A 22,655-nucleotide genomic window follows, 5' to 3' on the forward strand; every position below is an offset into this window, starting at 1 on the left:
TAATCACATTCACCTTTATTCATACCTTGCAGTGTGACCAAGCCATGACAGTACAGGCAAAGATTGGCTCACAGTTAAAGCATTCCTTTGCTAATAGGATGCCTCCAGAGTTATGTGGGAAAATGTAAAGTTAGCAAGGGAAAAAAAAAGAAAAAGGAATTCTGGTAAAGGTACTACAGCTCCTTGCATGTTTATTGCACTGCTCTCTTTGCCTTCCACTACCATTCTTTTCTACAGCTACAGCGCTCAGAATAAACGAACTAGAGCCATTAGGATTCCCTTCTCATGTGGGGGATGAAGTTGCCACAGTCTTCTCACTTTCTGCATTGACACTCAGCATTTTTAACGCTGCGTTGTAAACCGGAGACAATTTTGGAGCAGCACTATAGCGGACGTGGCCCCGCGCAGGAGCGAGCTCACTCAGCACTGAGGCGGGGCGCAGTGCAGGAGGGGGCGCTCCCTCCGCAGCGCGCCGCAGTGCTCTGTGCTACGGCGCCCCCTGGTGGCGGACGCGCCCCATCCCGCCTCGAGCTCTCGTTCCCGCTCCGCGCTCGCTCGGGGCTTTGCGTAGCCTTGACGGTCTGCCTTACCTGGGGCGCCTCGCCTCGTGGGGAGACATCCTTACTGACCGTGCAGAGGGAGAAACTTGTGGTGTGCTGGAAAAGTGTGTGACCTTTGTTTTCAGAACACGTGCAGGAAATGGAAATAGATTTGCTAATGACACAGCCTGCAGCCAGAAAGGTGTTCGTGGTGTTCAATGTGCTGCAGCTTACAGATGACGCAGCTGAGCTGCTGCTCATTGCACAGATGGTATGTATCTCTCTGAGTGCCAGACCAGCCTCTGGTAAGGGTTTTATTAAGCCGAGACCCGGTGTTATTACTTAGCCACATCCTGATGGTTTCTATTGATTTTTTTCAGGCCAGCTGTCTGCCTCGGAGTTGCATCCACAGAGTAAATAATTCACTTCCTTGCAGGTTTCTGTACTGTCCACATTGCTATCACCACTGTAACTGAGCGTTGCACCTGTACACTTCTGGGAGCACAGAGAACTGTCTGCTCTTTGGGTGCGATACACAGAGGTGGAAGTGCAATCTCACATGCCTTTGCTAGGTCTGGAGAGGCATTTGGTGTTCTCAGAGTGTTTATTGCTTTATGTGCTCAGAACAGAAGGTCTGCTAACAACCTTTTAAACTTGGTATGTGTGCCAATCTCTCTCTACATGTGCTGAGTTCACCACTTAGAAAAGAAGAAGCATGCTGTGGGAGAGGATATTATCTCTATGTATTTAATTCAGAAATTTTAGCTGGGAGAGATAGGAGGACTCCAACATTTGTGCTCTGGACAGAGCTGGCCTCTTTTCCTCAGCTGCGGTCAGGAAGGAGATTCGACCTTTAACTTAAGCAGACAATTAAAATTTTGGTTTAAATACCTTCCCCTGCATCACTCAAGAATTTTCTGGTGAAGACAGATTCTAGTTCCTCAGGATAGCATCCATTCCACTCCTCCAGTGTCTTCCTTCTCCATTCCATCCACTCACTCCAATTCCTACAGCAAACAAGGAAGTCATTCGAGGCAACAACTGCTTCACTTGGTCCCTTGAATGATGTCCACCCAGTGATTTTGAAGGAAGCCAAGATCACATGTTAACTTCTGCTTTTGCATCTTCAGTTCAAATCATAGTACACACACAGGTTAATATTTTCAAATATTTAAGACCAAAGTTTTATCCATGAGAAATACAGCAGAACTAAAGAATCCCCCAGGCAAAACTACCCACAGTAAAATGTAGGTGTGTATGCAAGATACCATTTTAGGGCCAAATTCTAAACTTAGATGGAGCCTATAGCACAGATGGATGATTACATATATCTGACAAGAGGACACCGTATGGAATCTCTCTCTTGCAGTAGAGCTGATGACATACTATATTAAATGGAAATTTCTAACTTAAAATGCTGACTCACAGGTCCCTGTTATGCAGTGATTTGCACCCGTTATGAGTGCAACAACTGAAGGCACTTCAGGAGTTATCTTAGCTATCATCTGAACTGGACTGAGCTGAGGAAGGATGGGAGAAAGAGATGGGGCTCCAGTTCCAAATTAAATGTGTTTTCTTTTTCCTCAATGAACTTTGCTGAATGAACAAACTGAAAAGGAAAATAATACCTGGGGCTTCTATTCCAGTTTTCCCCCTACATGGGATGAATGTGGGCTACCACATTTGGAATAAACATGGCAATTAAAATCAAGAAATGGGCAAATATTTGGGCAAGATCGCACTGTCAGACTGCAAATGAAAGGAAGAATAAACTCTGCCATTATCACGCAGAGAAGCAAAGTGTCACAGTCCCTATGGCTATGGCTCCTAAGAGTGGAAGAGGAGGGGCTGTGTTGGTGAGTTGACACCTCTGTACTTAGGGAAGTCAAAGCGTAAGTGTCTGCCGCTGCAGGAAGCGCTGCTCAGGGCCCTTAAGCGGCCCTTACTGACCTTCCTGCAACTCCGGGCTCCTTTTGTTCCTTTGTTATGGAGATCTTAATAATTCCACAGCAGGGGAGAAGGGACGCTTTTCTTCCTGCATAGTACTGCAGGCTGAACAGTCACGCAGTACAGCTAATAGTCAGAACCTCTTAAAGCAAAGCCACGTTTGTTTTTTTCTGTGAGAAGTTTGCTGCCTTCCGGAATGAGAAGAGGAAGTCTCGTAGAAAGCGGTACATTGCCCATGTAACTCTTGGCATTTTACAGGGTATTTTTCTTCATGGTCCCCTGTGCTCATTAGCTTTGCTGCCACGAATCGTGCATTTTCACCTTTGTCTGAAAGGTCCTACGAGGCTCGTGTTCTGTGCTAACAGGGCGATGTTCGCTGGCAGACTGTTACAGCCGGAGGTGCTTCCTGCTGGTGGCGAAGCCCCCTGAGAACGAGCTCCCATGGAGTCCACATTTGCACGTGCGGTATAGAACACGTAAAATATCGTAGCCAACAAATCAGTACGTGCAGCAACAGTCGTACTGCAGCGGGGTTGTGAGACCGATCCTATGTATTTCACATTGGTTGGGGCAGAGAAAAGGTGCGATATCACCGCGCAGGAGTCACGGTAATGAAGCAGATTAAGGGATTAAAAAGCTCCCCTGTTCCTGGGGCGTTGCGGTGGTGGATCTGTGCTGCATCTGACACGGGGCGCCGAGTGCCGGTGCTCCCCACGCACCGCTCCCGCACAGCCCAATGCAGCACAGGCGCGGGGCGGAGCGGCCCGGCCAGCCCCAGTGCCGCGCGTCAGCACCGCCCAGCCGGCACGGGGGGCGGCTGCTCGCAAAGCCCGGCGGTGGGCGGTCCGGTCCGAGGGAGCGGACGGGAGGCGGCTATCCGCAAAGCCCGGCGCGCGGATCGCGGGCCCGGCCTTAAGATGGCTGTTGTGCGCGGGGCGCCGCCGCCGTCGTAGAGCCGCGAGGAGCCGCCCGCCGCGCCCCGCCGCCATGGAGTGCCCGCACCTCGGCTCCAGCGTCTGCATCGCGCCCGACTCGGCCAAGTTCCCGCAGGGCTCGCCCTCCTCCTGGTGCTGCAGCGGTGAGTGCTCCGCGCGGCCTAACACCGCTCCCGGCCCGAGGCGGCCCGGCCCGAGCGCGGCGGGGGGCGGCGGCCGAGAGCCTCTCCCGGGCACCGCCGCTCCTTTGTTCCCCGCGGCCGCCGCCCCGCGCACAGCCCGACCCCCCCGAAGCGCGGGACCCTCGGCGGGAGGTGCGGCTCAGGGCCCTCCCCGCGGGAGGTGGGAAGGAGGCGGCGGGCCGGGGGAGATCCCGTCCACGCGGCCGAGCGGCTGCCGCGTGTCCCGGCGGGCGGAGGGCGAGGGCTCGGCGGCTGCGCTCCCGGGCCGGGCCCGGCTTTGTGCGGGGCGGAGCGCAGCCTCGGCCCTCGGCGGACTTTGTGTGCGCGCCGTGCCCGCGGCCCCTTCGGCCCGCGCCCCCCCCGCTCCCGCGGGCGCGGAGGAATGCGGGATCGCGGAGCTTTTGTTCGCCCCGGGAGCTGCGTGCCTCGGCGCGGTGCGTGCTGCCGGTGCGGCTTTCGGCTACCCCAGATCACTTCTTTTTATTTATTTTTTTTTTTCTTAAGTAGATGCGTTTGGAAGCGCTTTACGGAGCGCAGCTGAAAGCGGCGTGCCGAGGTGATGGGGCGCGGGTCCCCCCGACAGCCGAGGAGCGGCCGAAGCGGGGCTCGCTGCGGGCCGTGCGGAGCTCCCCGCGGGGCTCTTTGTTCGCCGCTTCCATAACGCGCAAAACCGCCCTCGCACCGGTCGCGCGGTGCTGTTGTTGGAGGGCTTTGCCTACGAAGTTTCCGCGTCCCGGTGTTAGAAATGCAGCCTTTGGACGGACGGCTGCACTGACAGCCTGCGGTGGTGGCTCTGATTTTGGTGCGTTTCTGTCCGTCCCAGGCGCAGCGGGAGCAGTTCTCGGCGCTAAAGCGCGAGCAGCCCGGCATGCGTGGTCGCGGCTGGGTCTGCTCCCAGCAGCAGCACCGCACTGCTGTGTGCGTGGCAGCACGCAGAGCCTTGCGGGTGGAAATGACAGATGGAGGGACGTGTTGGCTGTGTTTTAAGGTTGTTCCCGTTTTTAAGGAAAGGTGGCTGTCCTTTGTCTAGCAGAATCTGTGCTGTAGTGTGGGAAGTGTGCTGCCCGAGTTCTCTCCCGCGGTGGCAGCTTCCTGGAGCCGAGGTGTGGTGCTGCTGCTTCCTGTGGCAGAACCAGCGCCGGCACTGCAGTGCTGTGGTTACAGGGGGAGGACGCTTTGTAGGGGAATAATCCCCGTGAGTGGTTTGAAGAAAAAGAGTGCAGGAAAACTTGTTTTTTTTTTTTTTGTGTGTGTGTGTTTCTTTATTAAAAAGTTCTTGGCGAGACACCTAACTCAGTAACTCTGTTGTCTGCAGGCTGTTGGGTGAGCAGAGGTGTCATCCAGAAGCACGTGGCAGTAGGGAACCACCCTGCAGAGAGCTTCAAGTAGATTAACTAGAAACATATCCTTGGCTATTCATAGAGCTTCTCAGCTTTAAAAATAGGCCAGTTTGCAGGTACAGGGTCCTGCTGGGCATGTTCCCAAGTGGAAAAAGGTCAGCAGTCAGAACAGCGTTTTCTCTGTCAGTCGGAGGTGTTTGCCCAGAAGGGGGTTGCTGAGCATGCGGCGGTTTGCCAGTGTCTGGGGGCAGGAGGAGGGAGCTGGGCTCATGGGGAACAAGCAGATCTGTAATGATGCTGTACCTCAAGGAGTGCCTCCCGTCACTGTGCTTGTAATAAAGTCCATCACATTAAGGAGTCGCACAGAGCTTGCATAGAGAACTACTAGGTAAGAATTTCGGTATGCTGAATCTCCAACACTGTAATGGGCAAACAGCAGGCTCGTGTCAGCTTAATCAAAAATAATTATTTTCAGAAATGACTTTTGTGTTCTTATTCATCTGGTAAAATGCAGTGCATTCCTTCTGAGCTACAGCTGCTGGTGTATGTTGTTAGGTTTGCTTCCTAAAAGTATAGAGTGCTCTCTGTTTCTTGTCTGTGCTTGTTTCAGGGAGATTAGTTTTGAGAGATACGTGATACTGGTTTCTGTCTGTCCACAGTAAATGCAACTTCTTACTCACTGCAGCTTGGTAACGTACAATTAAATAAAGTGACATAAACATCTTGTAAAAATGTAATGCATTTCCCATTGCCTTTGATGCTGTTTTCCAAGGTCCTGTGGACTCGATTCTCTTTGTTGATGTTGTTGCTTCAGCTGCAGAGAAACGTTTAAAGGTAATTTTGTGCAAAGTGTAATTATACAGCATCCGACACCTTGCGCGTTGTCTCAGAATGACTCAGACCTCGCGGCCCGTCCTCTGCTGAGTACTGCTGACCTTTCCAGAAGAGGAGCGCGGGTGAAGATAGCGATGCAGGAAGCATGGCTGGCTGGTCACTGATAGCAAGGCAGTGCCCATGGGTGGGAGAGTGTGTTCACACTTCAGACCAACAGTGGCTATTTTTGTCACTATCTTGACTGCGATTTGAGGGCCTGGAATTGTCACACAGAGTGAGTGACAGATGTTTGTGATTCACCTCTTCCTCTATTCTGTAAATGCTCTCGATGGCAGCAGTACTGCACAGGGTAATAGGAATGCACTTCTGAATCTTGTGGAGGCTTATGACTGTACTGTGGAATGGTGCTGCATTGGAAGCTGGTATTTGGAAGCCAGCTTTACCAAGGTTAGGGAATTGAGAAGCATGTACACCAGCCTGAATTACTCGTTTGGCCTAAGTCAGTTCCCCCAGAAGCTACCTGCAGCATTGTTAAGGAGGCTCTGAGGAAGCAGCAAGGGCAGGCATTGATGGCAGGTGTGCTGGTCAAGTATGAATCTTTCTGCTCCACGTTAAAGAGCAATGGTCTGTGCTCTTTTGAAGAGCTGCTGTTACCAGTGTGTAGTTAGAGTTTTAAGCACTTCTGTGAAGGAAAGCCTGTTTTCTTCAGTATTCAGCTAGGCTATTTCATGGGTGCTCTGCACAGCAATACAGAAAGCAGTGTGCATTTGCTCTGGGAGCTTTAGGGCTGTCAAAAGAGCACAGGACACATTTTTGAAGATCCAGAGGTAAGGCTGCTGTTGCAGCTGCTGTAATCGGGCATTTAAGAGGAGACAAAATTCATATGTGGACTAAAGAAACTGAAAATTGCTTTAAATTAGTGCAGTGACATACTGCGTGCAGATGCCTGCTGATTCCACGCACCTCCATTTCTGAGACTAATGCTGAAGTTGGAAGCAGAGTAGCTGGAGGCATTGGCAAGAGCGCTGTGGAGCATCACCGTTGGTGTGATGTGCCACACCTTCGGCGCTGCTGTGCAGATCATGCAGCTATGAGAAGCACTGTGGAACAGCTCGGATGTGGCGTTGCCCAACAACTTCTGATAGGCTTGTGAAACCGCGGGGAGCTGTGCCTCACCTCAGCAAGACTGCAGTCTTTTAAGCACACTTGTGCAAGTCCAAAGGATTTTGTCAACTTCTTTCTGCATGGCTGAGTTGAACGCATCGGTTGGTTGATGTGGAGTTGAAGTTATTTCTATAGAAGAACTGTGATAGACGGACAGAATTGTGTCTGCTGAGACTGAGATCCAGTGAATTAGTTTCACGGGAGAATTGCACTTCTGGAGCACATTTAAGACTTGTGTTTCAGAATATCTTTTTTTCTTTTCAGTAGTGTAATTTTGTTAGCTATCGTAGAGCAGTTCTGGCTGCAGAGTGGTATTTCCTGCTACAGCAATAGGTCCTTGCCTGACATCTGTTTCTTGCATTCTAATTTCTGTTGAATGAGAGCTGTAATTTTGCAGTAGGTCAGAAACACATGTTGTGGCATTTCAAATGACACTGGGACTAGAAAAACTATGGAAAAGAGCACATACAAGGGAGCAGATTGATTATGGTAGAGATCTGCATGCTGAATTGTAACATTTTTCTTTTTTAAGGTAATTTTCAAAATGTGGGGTTTTTTTTTTTGTTTTTTTTTTTTTTTTGTTTTTTTTTTTTTTGTTTTTTTAAAGATCAGAATTACCCCAAATGTCACTGAACACTTGATTTGTGTGAATGCAAATGTTTTGGACTGAGTAGGAGAGCCCACCACTTTGGAGGTCTTTGGAGGATGTCTCCAGCTAAATGAGTTACACTGTGTTGGGGTTTGCTGGAGTGTTCTGCCAGGCTGTGGGGCTGTTGTTATCAGGGCCATAAGAAAAGCACCACAAAAGCCCAGGTGTGCAGACTTTAGCCATCACTGGTTCTCTTTCCATCCCAGTTCTTGTGCTTCTTCACCATCTGTGTGAGTTTTTTGTCTTTTTCCTTTTGTTACTAGAGATCCTTGTTTCTTCTTCCATTCTTAGCAGAAGATGGAATGAAAGAGAACTTGCTGAACGTGGAAGGGGTAGGGAGAGCTTTGTTCCTATGACCAGTCAGCAGCATGCAGACTCAGGGTAAGCTTGTGGACGTAATGGTCTGTATATGAAGGTGATCTCTCGTCTTTCCTATGTCTGGAAAATGAGTTTGACCTGATAAAGACCACATTTGATGATTTTTTTTTTTTAACCTCTTTTATTCAGTCATGTTCTGAGGTTGAATCGTTGTTCATCCATTTCTTTGGGTTAATGCAATGCAGGAATGCTTCTTAGTTATTTTTCAGACTTCATAGGCTGTTGTATCTCCTTGAGCTCATTCCCTGGCTGTTTTCAAGTAAAGCTTACTAGCTTTGGCTTGTATTGTTTTAGATTCAGTCTTGTTTTCATTAAAACTGTGAACATTTTTTTTTCCATTTGAATCTGTTGCTTATGTATGGGACAATAGCTATCATAATCTGTATGATAGAATGCAGTGCTTTGGGGCAGGTTTTTTAGGAAGATTTCTGTTTGTTGAGGTGAGGTCAGAGTCTTGGTTTCAGTCTCATAGGCTGGACCTTGTTTTCCTCTGCAGTATGAAAAGAGGAGTGTTTGATTTCAGATACTTGGCATTTTTAAAAGAACATTTGAGTAAAAAAAAACCAAAAAACAAAAAACCCAACAATGTGAATTGATGATGCTTCACGTTTTCTAGGCTTTCTTTTGAAAAGTTTCTTTTATTCTACTCAACAAAACCCCAATCAAAACTTGAATGTTAGCTGATGAAAGAAACTGCTCCAGAGGAAGGCAGTATGCAAACATCTAATCCATTGCCTTTGTTTAGAAACTAATTCTAATCTTCATGAGGATCTTGATGCTAAATTTTGATGGGCAGATTTTACTCCTGAGGATTCCAAATTAACTCTTCCAAGTGCACCATCATGGTAAGGAGACAGGATGCTCTGGAAGTGTGATAGAGAGGCAGGACAGACTGCATTGAGCCTGGCATGCTCTTGCCTTAGCTACAGATTAGTTCAGATCTCACCACAGCTGGTTTAAGTGTAATCAGGACAATAATGTTCACCTGCTTCTCCTAATCCCTTCAAGATGTGCAAATGATTTAAAAAAAAAGAACAAAAAACTAGAAATTCCAAAAGCAAATAGAAAACAAAACAAGAACTGACCCAGAGCTTTATTGTTGCTCCATTTTTCTGATAGTCAGGCATAGGGCTGCAGGGTGCTGAGGCCAATAGAATAGTGAATTTTTTGTTACATCTGTGCCTGAGGTTTGTAGTGAAAGTTTCAGACAATGTTTGGAGGGAAATAAAGCTTTGAGCCATTTCTCACTTGGTCTGTGCTGCTCTTAGTAACCTGTTCCTGCATCACTTTCTGTTTTGTTGGTTATAAATGTCTTTCGGGTAGCTGAAGAGTGGTTAAAGGCCACGCGAAATGATGGCAGTCCATGGAGGTTAGAAAGCGCAGCTGCTTCAGAAATTCAGAAAGCTAGCTGAGGCTTTTCTGATAGCTGTTTTGGGATTATCAGAGGAAACAGTTGTTTTTGTGGAGTGAATCTGAATAATATCAGGTCAAATACTGCTTTATGGTATCCTTGTTATTGGGACCGTGTAAACTTCTGCCCTCCATTTCCTTGATAATAAGAGGGCTTCTTGAAGCGTAGCTGACATGGTAAATGTCCTTCACATTCAGCAACCTCTACTGGTATGCCAACACAATGCTTTTTTTTTTTTTTTCCTCCTTTGGAATATTTGTTTGGTTTTGGATCTTGAAAATGTAGCTCTGAAATTCCTTTGACAGATCTGATTACCCACTTGAATCCAGTCCTGCTAACCGCAGGCAGCCTGCCCAAATAAGATAATTCTTCCCAACGTTGGGCTTTTTCCCCCTCGCAGTGTTGCACCAGACAGCTGTTTCACTTGGGAGCAGAAAGGTGCTGGGCTTGGGGGTGGGTCCTCATCAGAACCAGATGGGCAGGTATTGATTTAGTTGTTTTTTTAAGGCGAGCTGTATGTACCTCTTAGAATGCAGTCTGAGTGCAGTGAGTCCATGTCAGAATACGAGTGGGTACTCTCACAACTGCCATGGCCCTTTTGGACTTGTTTGCCTGTGTTTGGTTTGTAAAGTTTCTATAATATTCTGCCCACTGGGCATTTTGCCCCCCTAAGATATGAGTTAGAAATGAGTCTTTTGCATAGTATGAGGGAAATAGGAATTGAATGCAAGTGCTACAAATGAGTAAATTCATAACTAGATTAGCTAAGGAAAGCAAGAGGCCTTCTTGCTGTTTCCCCTTGTTCCCTCCTGCTCCCAGCTTGACTCGTTTGGCCCGAGATTGATTGCTGACTGATTCAAGAAGATTCTTTCCCTTAAGGGTTTGAAAATTACATTATACTTCTGGCTTTGCTATGCTTTTACTGGCAGCTGTCTGAGTGTGACTGTTAGTGTAATTCATTTCTGTCTTGCTCTAACATAAAGATTGAATCACTTTTTTTTTTTTTTTTTTTTTTTGCATGTTACTGCTGTAATACAGAACAATATCTGTTTTCCTGTGAAGGCTAGTGTTCAATTTTCATACATGTAAGTGTATATATGTGTGTGTGTATTTCAATGTGAATACTAATTAATAAAGTAGTCTGTGCATTAAAAACTGCTAGACATGTACTTTTGCTTTACAGACTGACTAATTGGGTCTGATCAGTGGTGTTAAGTGACCTTTCCTTTGCCCTAGCAGAAGCACAGCATGCTCTGTGTCTCGATTCTGTTTGTGATCTGAAGCCTTTCTCCTTGAGCTTGTTTAACCACTTCCTCGGAGCTGGTGTGCCTGTTTGCACGGATTGAATGCAGAAAGTTTGCCTTTCCCACCCATCTGCTTCTCCAGCACTGACTTTACAGGCAAACGAAAAGCGCGCGGTTACCGAAGTGCAAGATTTTCAGTGTGGAATTCTAATAGCGCAGTGAAAATGCTGAACTGTAGCCCTCATGGCTGAGGGTAATGGATGTGGGAGGTGAATGAAGTGCAGCTGGAGCTAATCATGTTGCACTCTGACAGACATTGCTCGGTGTTAGAAGCGTGGTGAACTCTTCAGTGACCTGCTTGTCCTGCTGGTTCTATGAAAAATGCTTTACCTACCCACGTTGTTATGTTCTAATCCACTGCTTGTTTAGTATGTTCCAATGAGAAGTGTTTTACCACTGTAGCAGAGTGGTCCACTGTAACCATCTGTGAAATGCCTTAATTGGGACTGAGCAACGCTTTTGTTCACTGAGGAGGGCAAGAAATGCTGCATTTATTGTTACGCATGAGCACAAATAGCAGTTGGTTCCATGAGTTCAGGCTATCACAAGATGACTTATTTGTTTTCTCATAAATACTCAGTCTTTCTGGTTTTGGCCGAAAGATTGCAACAGAAGAAACGTTTGCTTATTTTTCCATAGCTTTAAGGTAAGGGCAGCATCTTTTTATCATCTTTAGAGTCTCTTGAATTCTGGTACTTCTGGATGTGATTTCAGGTAGGCTAAGACTTGACACGATCAGGACTTCCTTGCATGTCCCTTTACAAGGGTATGCAATGCTGAAAGAATGGTTAGCATTCCTGGATTGTCAGCAGTGCCTGCCAGGAACCTTGCTTCCTTCTAAATTCTCTTAGTTTGATTTAACGTAATTACGTTTAATATTTTCTTAAATTTTCCTGTGGCTTCTGGGTGCTGGCTGACTTAGAAGCAGCATTTAAATAATCTAATTAAAAATGATCTCCCTTCTGTTTGATTTCGTTTTCAATAGAATGCGGTTTTTCTTAAAACAGCCAATAGTGTCACGCCAAGTGAACTTTACCTGAAAGATTTTTAGGCAGGAAATGTATTTTTCTAATATCAGTAGTTTTGAATGAATTCAGTCTATTTCTGAACTTCTCGTAATGGTGCTAGAGGTAGGATAGAAAGAAGAGCTTCATGTGAAGTTAGGTTTGAAAACAAGTAGGAATACTCTTTAAAACCTAAGCAGTAAAATGTCTGGCCTGTAACTGAGGAGTAGTACACATCACTTGTATTCAAAGCCTGGCATGTTCTTTTTTTTTTTCTGCTTTTTCTGTCTAGAAGGCAACATTAATCTACTCAGAGGTTGAAAAATACTCCTGTAGAATTTTCCTGTTTCAGTCACTTGGATTTCATTACTCAGTTGCTCATCTGGAAGTGGCTAGCCTTCAGTTCCTTGTATGTGGGACAGGTACCTTCAGATCTGTACAGTTTGGCCCTTCCCAGCCCCCCACAAAAACAGCCACCATGGTCGCTTAACTTGGTGTTTGGGTAGTTTTGAAGGCTTCTTTGCTTCAGCTGATATATGGCTTGTGTCAGTGCCGAAGAGCCTGGTGGTGCTCATACCCAGGTCAGCTGCGGTCTTGACTGATGTGCTGTGATGAGCAGGGCTTCTGCTTTGTGCCCCTAGAAGCTGTTCTGTTGCATGAGCCGTGGGTTACAGAGCTCATGGGTCGCAGAGCAAGAGTGCACATGGCTCTAATGTGCATTTTAAGTGGAACACCCTCAATTCCAGTCTCAATCATAGTGTTTGGATGTTCCATCTGGAGCGTAGAACACGTGTGCTCCTTGCCACAGAGGCTGCAGCAGGGTTAGAGCTGTGAAGTAACTGCTTACTGCTCACTCATACGGAGTGCTGTGTGCAGCAGGAGGAAGTGGCAGGGTTGCCACAGTGCTTACGGGTAGGAGGTGAGCTTGTTAAACCTGAAGCATTCACATCTTGTGCACGAAGGGAGATTGTGCACAGCAAATCACGCTCCTCATATGTTTTACCCACTCTGTCTGCATCCAGAGGGCATCACAGAGCTGCAGAGCAAGGGGTGGGCAGAGCTTTTTTGCGGTGCCAGCCCAAGTGAGAGCATCAACTGGCACGCTGTCTCCTTGGTGTTTCTCATGGGCTGATGACTGGAGCAGTTGTTCTTAGAATACCGGTTCTCACAGTTCCCTCTCTCAGATACCTGATACTCTATATTATATATTGCATTGGGGAAATTCTAGGCAGTTAATTCAGAGCTGCTTTGGCAAGTCTCCCTGAAAGCTGTGTGTGGAGGGCTGAGTTTTAGGATATCTTACCCTTGTCTGCAGGTGAGGTGACACGCGTGCCTGGGCTGCTAGGTGTGTTCATAGGAACCGCCCAGCTCTTCTTGCAGTATCGGTCAGCATCTTTTTGGAGCAAGACTGAATAATGATGCCTTGGTGCAAAATGGTAATTGGGGCAGGGAGGGGTTGTTAGGAAGAACGGTTTATAAGTATGGGAAAGGAAGAGCAGGTCTGAATTCTCCAGAATGCTGAAAAGCACTGTCACATAAATCTTTGGGAGCTGATGCACATGTATGTCTGCACAGACACACAGCAACACGCTGCGTATGTATAGCAGGCGTGTGTGTGTGTGTGTGACCAAGTGCTTGTTTCTGGGACAGTTTGCATAGCGTGATACCAGTATGCCAGGGCAACCACAGCTATGTAAATATTGCTGCTGGTGCAGATAGCGGCTGCGGGAACAGTGCCCTTTTCCAGTCCGGCTTTTATCAGTATAGCTGAGCTATTATGTCAACAAATGCAGAACTGGAGGAAGGCCATTGAGGCTGAAGCTGTCTCTGTGCAGGCCATTATGCCAGTGTAATTTAACCGCCTGGTTATAGCAGGAAGATGTTCGTGTCGGTACCACTCCTTTGGAGTGCAAAGTCCAGGCCATTTTTGTAAAGGATGCAGTGTTGGAAATAGCTTAATGACTCTACTCTTATTTCCATTTGTGCTCTTGGGGACCAGAATACTGCTTTGATGGTGCTGATGTTTTAAAAGTGACCTTTTCCATAGCGATATAATAAGGGCTGTATTAAAGCTGGGGTACGGGTGTGCTTCAGCAGTTGCATTGGGGCAGTTTTGCTCTGGCTATGGCAGATCAGCTGTGCCACAGGGATATTGCCCTGCAGAAACTGCTTCATGCCTGCCTCCTGCTCATCCTGTTCCTCCTTTTGCCAGCTTCTAAATGGTGCCGCATGCTATTAAACAGCACTGTTAGCTCTTCCTAGGTTGCTTGTACATTTCTGCGTACTTGCAGCTTTCCCACATCAGAAAACTGCAGCTCTGTTCTGCAGGAGCAGAGGGTTTGCCAGGAGCCTTCTTGCATCATAGGGCTGTGCTTGGAGTCTGTTTTCTGCAAGGAAGAAAAGCGGCCAGGGCTTGGGAGTAACGTTTGGGTCATGTGAGGGTAAGATGGGTGGGGGCCTGTGTGAGTGCCAGCTGCATTGGCTGTGTCACAGCCGTTCTGCTTGATGCAACTTGGTGAACGTTGTTTGTCAGGGTGCTTCACGGGAAGTGAAAGCTGAAGGGACAGGGAGGAGCAGCTGTGTGAGACACGTGTCTGTATGTAGTGATTGATTGTGCCCTCTCTCGGGATGGATCGATGCTCTTCATTTGCACAGGGCTCTGTGGGCTGTATGGCAGAGAGGCATTCATGTTTTGTTTGGATCATTCTGTAAAAGATGATATTTGCATTTCTTGTTACATGAGGAAAAAGAGTTTTTGCCCTTCTGAATGACCCAGTATTAAAGTGCAGTGGCAAACAGTGCCCTGTTTTGAACAATCCTGTGGCACTGCAGGTTTGTTCTCCTTTCTCTCTTGGCGTGTCAGAGCCTTCTTTGCCTTACAGCTCGGGCTGTTCTTAAAGCACAGCTCAGCAGGGCAGCTGAGAACCATTGCACGTGGTCACGGTGGTTCCATTTTAGAAAGCCACTAGTGTGCCCCAGCTCGTGTGGTACTAAATAAAGGGTAACAAGCACAGATGAGTTTTTGTGTTGTTAAGTTGTGTGTTGGACAAAACTCTTCCAAATTGGAGGCTGCTAGTGAAGTGCATGCCTCCTCCTTGTTTTAATTAGCACTAGAGGTCTGTTTGAAGGGTGATGTTCCAGGGCGGTGCAGTGTGCTCTGAATGGAGAAGGAGTTTGCACACTGAAGCCACGTGCCTTCATGTTAGCACTATGTTTGAAAGGAACAGCCCCTGCTTTCTTTACAGATAAAACCTAATTTAGGTTATAAGCAGCTCAGAGCAGCTCCTGTCCTCTTGCTGTGTGTTCTGTTGTACCTGTCTTTTTGGAGCCCTAGCTAATGATTAAGGCTAATTTCTGCCTAACTTACTTTCTTAACAGCAAGTAATGGACAGTAACTGCTTCAGAGTCTGAGGAGTACCTAGAAAGTCAGGCTGGGAGGGCAGGTGTCTGAGCCAGCATCAGAAATGCAGAATGCGGTCTCAGAAACCTTCAAAAAGGAGTTACACAACTTGGAACAAAAATCCCCATGGAACAGAGCAGCTGTAGGTCAGAAATGCAATACTGCTGTGTTTCATCTTCGTGGGAGTCACTTCCATGTTATTTGAGCTCTTTGTGGGAGGAGATGTTTGCGCAGAAGATAAACTACGCACTTCTAATGTGATGCAATTGGAGTAAAGTTCCTCCTGAAAGCTGAAGCAAACAAGTGAGCCATTTTTTCCCCTGCTTTCTGATGTAAAGAGTAGAAAACAATATTATTTGGCAGCGTGCAGTTTGTGGGTTTGTTTGCAGGCCTGGTGTGGAGCATGCACTCTGTGTGAGTGCTGCAAGAGGAGCCCTCTCAGTGTAGCTCAGCACTCCCTAGGCACACAGTGCTTACAGCACCTGAATGTGACACTGCAGTAGTCTGGTATGTAGAGGAAATGAAGAATAGTTTGCATCCTGATTCCTGGGCTTCCAGATTGAGAACCCATCCCAATTACAGGTGATGACATAGGGACAGCAGGGATGCTAGTGAACAGGTGGGAGATCTCTGCCAGAATTTTCATCCTGGGAGGACTGCTTCATGCTTCTGGCAAGGCAAATGTAGAGTGATGGAAGTGGATTTGTAATCGGTTGTTTTTTCATGCAGCACTTAAGCAACTATTTGATACCATATCTCTGTTTAAGTATGCAAATGCTTTTGTCTTTGTTTCCTTCTGGTTAATGTTTTACCTTTCAGTTTCTGTAATTCGGGGAAATGAAGTAGTATCAAGTCAGACCAGTGGTCCATTTTGCATGTTTTGTTCTTACAATGGCCACGATTTCCCCTTTGTTTGCTCTTGTTTGTCAGAGTAAAATTTGGATTTTCCTAATCAGCTTTTTCTATTTTGACAAACTTCCTCCTACACCTGAAGAATAGGGCAGAACTGCTCTGCCTGGCGCTGTGCCATCCACAGCAAGGCTGCCATCACAGTGTGGGAGCCATCAGCTTGAGAAATGGGAGATTTCACTGCTGAAAATCCAGCAACAGCAGAGGCAGTGTGAGCAAATGGATTTCCCAAGTACAGTAATTGCAGCAATTGAAGGAACTTCCAGCCTTCACTGAAGGGCTGAAAGCACTGCCCAAGGGGCACTGATGGGGAAGCACAGCTGTTTCACAGCATGCAGAAATGATTGTGCTTTTTTCCTCATAATACAATCTTTATTCAATGGATTGGGCCCACGAATTAAAATACAACTATTTGTCATAAGAAGTACAGACTAGAAAGTAATTCTCCAGGAAGCAGTGTTAGCTTGTTTTGTTTTGTTTTTTTTATATCTGATTTTAACTAAAAAAGGCAAAATCTAATGATGGAAAAGTATACCAGCTCATTTAAATAACTAACGTAGTGACTAACTGCTCTTCTGATTCAGAACTGACCCTGTTCTTCTCTCCCTCCATTGCCTTTGACTGGCAGTTACTTATCACGTGTAGAAAAATTAGGTGGTATTTTATGCTCTTGTATTTTTGGGAAAATTGAAGCTATTGCTGCTTTTTGTCCTTACACAAGTGCACCTCTTATTTTTCCTTCTCCATCACATTACCTGAATATTTAAAAGTGCAGTGATATGTCTGTAAATACTGTGTTAATGGCCTACACAGATGTTTGTACCTGTCTGGTGGGCTGCTGATCTCCCTTGCTGTTTCTTGCGTTCTGCCTGCACAGATGACTTTGTGTGGTTGTTTTGCTGTTAACATGAACACTAGAGACATCTCTGCTGGGTTGGGTTGAGTTGGGGTGTGCAGTTTGTGTGTCTCCACCCTGGGATGGTGTTCCATCAGTTTTTAGTATCTCCTACTTCTTACCCAGACCTTTTGCTTAAACATTTCAAAGTTAATTTCACTTTTCTAGACTTAGAAGACATAGCTAAAAACTCAGGTTATCAGGAAGGTGGTTTTCTCATGTCTTATTTGCAGAGCACAGCCCTGTGCTGCTTTTGAAGCATTCAGCAATGTGTGCATGACTGAGAGGCCAAAATCCTTCTGGATGAGGCCTTTAGCAGCACGCAGCACGGGCATAATTATTGCAGGAACGGCACGTATCTTCATGTGTGACACAGTACTTCATCTGTGTGCTGCTGAGCACATGGCCAGGCTTTCTCATGTGTGGAAACGGCTTCTTGTGTAACAGGCTTTGTGAAACAGAAGTGAAGAACTCTGCTTTTATGCTTTTTCTGTGCTGAGTGAGCTGCATTATTGCAAATGAAAGTAAATGCTTTAAGTATTCCCAGTGTTTTTACAACTTGGGCTTCTGATATTTTGATATGCAACACAGAAATGAAGTAGACCTCACACAGATGGAATGCAAACAACAAATGTAAAACTTCATTGGGCTGTAACAGGCCAAAGAGAAGGCTGAGGGCCTTAACAGCAGTGCTGCTGTTGCAGTGTGGGCTGATGAGCAGATTGCTGCTCTGTGTAACTGCTCTCCAGGTGGATTATGTAAGTGTAATAGCAGAACCTTGACACTTTTCTTTTTCTGTCTTTTGTAGTGTGCCGGTCAAATAAAAGCCCCTGGGTCTGTCTGACGTGCTCCAGTGTCCATTGTGGAAGGTGGGTATCAAGTGTCGGTGTGGAAGTTATTCAGCCAGACCTCTGCTTGCTTGCTTGGCCGAGGCAGTTCATTCAAGAGGTTCCCAAATGCCTTTGTTCCCTGAAGGAAGCCTTGCATGGCTTTGTTGGATGCTGTATACTTACACCAAACATGCTTCTTTGCTACCTTCTAAGAGTCTGGAGAATGTACCCAGCGCAATTACTGCCCAGAAGGGACCTGAGTGCTGGATGTGATCGGTCAGCTCAGTCCCTGGGTGCGTGGTTAGCAACCTGCCTGCAGCTGGGCACTGGGACTTGTGCTCTTGGAGGTCCTGCCATCTCAAGCCATTATTCCACGAAGGTGTCTGACGAGCAGCTAATGCTGTGGGCAGTCGTCAGGTTCCATTCAAGATGGAAACCCTCAAATCCAAGTTGGGCACAGCTTAGGCAGAAAGTACCATAAATGTAGCAGTATAATTCTGGAACAGAGCAGTTATCCTGGCATGTACGGGCTTCTGCAGGTTCCTTCAGGGCATACCTACTGATTTTGCATCCGCTGGAGCACAGAAAGAATTTCTGTGGGAACGAGACAGTCAGTGCTATTGTTTGTATGTCAGGGTAACTGTTGAAAAACTGCTTCTCTAAAAGTGTTCCTGATGAATAAAATATTGAGTCTGTAGGCAGTGTTACCATTTAGTGTCTGATGTGTGAGCTTTTGTTCTGGGACGCTGTCAATAAACTTGGTGAGGTTGAAATACATCCTCCAGGTCCCACTGGGAATGTTACCAACCAATTACAACACCAGAACATTTCTGGTGGAAGTGTGGCTTCATAGACCTGTCATTTGCACTGTCAGCCAAAAAGCCACCTCCTGCAAGCACGGCTGTCTGCTCTGGTTTCTGCCAGCACAGCAGTGTCCCTGGCCACATGGCTCCACTAGCACAGTGCATTAGCAGAACTGTTTGTACCTGCATGAGAGTACAAATCCAGAGCAGAAAAACCTTCATGTGGGGATGGGCAGAACTCCTGGCAGTTGGCATTAAGCAAGAAGTGTGTGGGGTGTGGAAGTCACCTCTGGTCTGGCTATGCACTTCTGAGAGTTAATTACTTGTCAGCTGATGTTTGGGACTCTTGCATTTGTGATGACTTTTATTAATTGAAGATGCTTGACTTTCTGGGGAGATATTTCACAAGTTGGATTTGAGAATGCTCGCTGTGCCAACAAAAGAGCTGTTGGGACTTCAGATTCTTTCTCACCTGTGCGACCCATGCTGCTAAAGTAATCACACAAAAAATGAGTGCTGGGTGGGAAAACAAAGGAGACCTCCAAGAAAAATAGATGGGAAAATAATATGTAGAGCTAAGCACATTATGAGTGTGGAAAACAGGAACAGTGCTGTCCTTGGTTGTGGAGGTGCTTGGGCCTGGTGAGGGCCCATGTGCTGGCCCTGGGTGCAGAGGTACAGAGATGCCTGTGTGTGGCTGCTATGAAGACGGTGGAAAAACTGATTTGGACAAAGTGGGAGAGTAAACAGGTTAAAAAAAGATCAAGTTGACTGATGTTTTTGTGTAGGTGAATTGCCTGTTTTAATGCTTTATGATACTGCGTGTGTGTTAGGTTGTGATGTGTTCTGGTGGATTTTGTTATTTTTGTTCTGCTTTGTTCACCAAATGTTGGTGAAATAATTGTTTACAAAGCCTCGCTTTTTTTTTCTCCCTGTATTTTAGATATGTGAATGGCCATGCCAAAAAGCATTATGAAGATGCACAGATTCCTATGACCAATCATAAGAAAACAGAAAAACAAGAAAAAGTTCAGCATACTGTGTGTATGGATTGCAGTAGCTACAGTACATACTGGTAAGAGTTTCAACGCAGTAATCTGACAACCTTTTACATACTGGAAGCTGTAAGCTTTAAACTCTTGTGGAATGTTATATACATCATTATGTACTTCATCTCTTGATTTCCAGACCTGACTGCTTTAAAGCAGTTATGAGATAACCGTCTGCTTTTGCATGTCTTGTGTAGCATTGGTTGTGGCTGCACTCCTGTGCTTCAGTGGCTTAGTTCAAACTTTTGGATGTAAATATAACTATGTGGGTTATGTGTGTGTTACATACACATACATGTGTGGTTTGGGTTTGTTTAGAACCTACCTTTTTATTGCTGCTGTTCAGTAACTTTACTCGAAAGGAGTAATGGATGAGCCGTTCGTGGATCCTTTATTTGTAATACCAGTAAGTTCAGTAACATGCCATACATTCTGCCTAAGAGATGTGAATGTGAGATGTGTAAATGCACGTTTGTTTGTTTCCAATATGCTTTTTTTCCTTCACTTTGGGGGAAAAAAGGGCCTCTGTCAGATGGTGAGTTGGTACGAGCTGTGTGTGAGTTTGGGAGAGGGATGGATCCTGCTTGGAGGCAGCATCAAGTTCTCTGACAAGATTAAATAGCAGAATCATGGAAGTGGTTCTGTTGACAGAAGCATGGCCTGGGCTGCTATGTGCAGGACATAAATAGTGCAGATCTTAGGGAGATCAGTTACTTACATGCAGAGCTCCACGGGTGGGTACTGTTTTGTTCAGAAAATCTTTGTGTACTTTATGGGGGAAAAAATCTATCAGCTGAAGTTTGCGTATCCATTTTATGAAGAACAATTCTGTAACAAATGTTTTTATTGCTTGCAAGTAAAACCACAGTTAAAGTGTTCTGCCTGAGGAAATTCTGCTTGGAGCAATTCAGAAATGACTTGGGCAGTGTGTGTAGCAGTGGCAGGAGCTGTAGAGTTGTTAAACTCAGAGGGAAGTAAAATGGGGGTGGCTTTATGATGTATGGAGACTTTGCTTTTTCCTGCATTTTACATCATTGACCACCAGTTTTGCCCATTCCTGTGTGAAAACATGGATTTTTCCAAGTAGTAACATGCACATGTATTACCAGCATTGGAACAGCTGTGGGAAGCTAATCCCAGTTTCCCAATTAACGCTGTTAACAACTGAATTCTGAGCTGTGATTTTTTTTTTTTAAGTCACGTCGAAAGTAATAACGTATGCAGGAATTCTAGTGGGATATTGGAGATCTTGATTGTATCTCCACTGACAAACAGTGTATGCCTGCTCTGCCAGAACTCACAGAGGCTTTGTGTGTGTACACAGCACAGCTCCCTGCTGACCTCATCTCAAACCTAGGTATTTTGCACTGCAAAGAATGGTGCTCAAACTGAGGACAGTGACGTGTTATTGAAACAGAATGCGTTTGTGAGGAGGGGGTGGGCACTCTGTTTGGAAGCTCACTGGTGTTTCACAGCATATTTGTAATAGAGGGCAGAAGGAGCAGTTCAGCATGTGATTTGTCTTCTGCTGTAATCAAAGCAGAAGGCTGAGTCATCAGTGGCTGAACTGGAACTAATTGCAGAGAGCTTTGCCATGGGGACTTCCTCTTGCATATAATTCCCTGACAGATTACAAGTCTGCTGTGCCAATGTGAAGCTGAGCGAGTTTCAGAAGCAGCATATCTTTGCTTTTGTTAGAATATTTTGGGGTTTTTGGTTGTCAGAAAACAAATACCTGGATTTGGTATTGCACTCTTGTATATGTGTGTGTGTGTATACCTCTGTATGCTTATACATACATGAACACGTATGTGTGTGTGTGTGTGTGTATTCCTCCCCCCACCCCCATGGAAATGAGCTTAGATGTAAGAAGATGCAGCACAAAGCGTTTGGACCAACGCCTGCCCCTGTGTTTTGGGCAGTTCTGTAAGACTTGCTGTCAACCAGTGCTTGCCACTGAAGGAAATGGTTGGGTGAGCTCCAGCCATAACCAGCTGCTGGAGATGGAATTTTAAAATGTTGTTTCCAGCTTCTTCAGTGTAGATGTGAAGCTGTGAGATATTGGGATGTTTATGCAATTATGTTGCTTCCAAGGGAACTTTCATTTAAAATCAATATTCTATGCAAAGCAGTGTGGGCAACCTCAGTAATTTGAAGTCAGGAAAATGCAATCCTAAGACTTAATTAAATTTTCCTTCTATAAAGATGACAGAGAGGCTTTTCTGCAGCGCTTCTACTTCTCAGTTGTGGAGTTTTGTTGAGCTGTGTGGAAAACTCTTGTTCTGCTTTCATCCTGTGGATTCTCAGTAGCTGTGTTCCTTAGCTGGGTGGTGGCAGTATGTCTGTGGAGGCTGTTAGAATGAGAAGGCATTTAATTGCATCCCATCCTTCTCTTTAGCAGTCACGACAGCGCAGTACAGGGTTTGTTGCAGCCATCCCTTTCAGTCCAAGGAGATGAAATACTGTGACTGCTGGAGCTAATGTGGTTTACTGAATTTTGTATCTGATTCTCACCAAAACCAGAACAGTCCCCTGTAATTGCATTTCAGAGTGGAAGTCCAGGTGTGCAGATGTGAAACCAGCTCTTCTAGTTGCAGCAATAAGGTAGCTTAGACTTGCAGTGAACTTTTCTGCTTTCAGTCCCTGTGCATGAACATAAATGGTTGACAGAAGTGAACAGGACTAATTAAAGTGTGCCTGGGAAATGAACGCATTCACAAACTTCTTTCCCTCCGAAACTGTGTCGAGCTTTCAAAAATCCATCTCTAGCAATAGCTCTTCTGTGGATTCCTTACTTAAGATCTAAGAGTTACGGCTGCTCTGTTCACTGTTTGGAAATTCTGAGAGTTGTATGAAGTTTCTGTTTGCGGATGAAAGAGCCCTTGAAGAAACCAGACATCCTGGGTGCTGCTTTGCAGGCTCCTTGCCATGGGAAGGGCATTACTTTCCCAACTCTGCAATCCCTTGATGAGTTCAGTGTTTGAATTAACATTGGCAGTACTGTTGCCTTTGTACTACATCACAGGTTTGCACAGCAAAGAATGTTGTAAATTCCAGTTGTGCCTGATAGTCGAGATAGCTT

At 46.0% G+C, this 22,655-nt stretch overlaps 1 protein-coding gene and 1 long non-coding RNA gene across 8 annotated transcripts in view; one reads left to right on the forward strand and one right to left on the reverse strand.

Moving 5' to 3' along the window:
• On the reverse strand, positions 1–3,267 carry LOC128075374 (uncharacterized). Its single transcript, XR_008203805.1, has 2 exons — positions 2,490–3,267; positions 1–1,546 (listed from the first exon to the last, which is right to left on the reverse strand). It is a non-coding gene; the product is annotated as an uncharacterized LOC128075374 (long non-coding RNA).
• Positions 3,268–3,371: 104 nt separating this feature from the next.
• USP3 (ubiquitin specific peptidase 3) overlaps positions 3,372–22,655 on the forward strand; it is a 37,985-nt gene continuing 18,701 nt past the window's right edge. Inside the window, exons 1-3 of one of the 7 annotated variants that reach the window (XM_052672017.1) lie at positions 3,372–3,564; positions 17,700–17,760; positions 19,468–19,599. In XM_052672017.1, coding sequence (XP_052527977.1) covers positions 3,474–3,564; positions 17,700–17,760; positions 19,468–19,599 — 284 coding nt within the window. In that variant the 5' untranslated portion in view covers positions 3,372–3,473. Of the gene's footprint in view, positions 3,565–3,970; positions 4,038–4,095; positions 4,406–7,943; positions 7,972–9,894; positions 10,001–15,371; positions 15,391–15,629; positions 15,670–17,699; positions 17,761–19,467; positions 19,600–22,655 lie in introns of those variants that run through there. The other 6 variants (XM_052672019.1, XM_052672016.1, XM_052672020.1 and 3 more) reach the window with 6 other exon arrangements.

This window comes from Tympanuchus pallidicinctus, unplaced genomic scaffold, assembly GCF_026119805.1.
Source record: "Tympanuchus pallidicinctus isolate F22 unplaced genomic scaffold, pur_lepc_1.0 scaffold12, whole genome shotgun sequence".
NCBI lineage: Eukaryota > Metazoa > Chordata > Aves > Galliformes > Phasianidae > Tympanuchus > Tympanuchus pallidicinctus.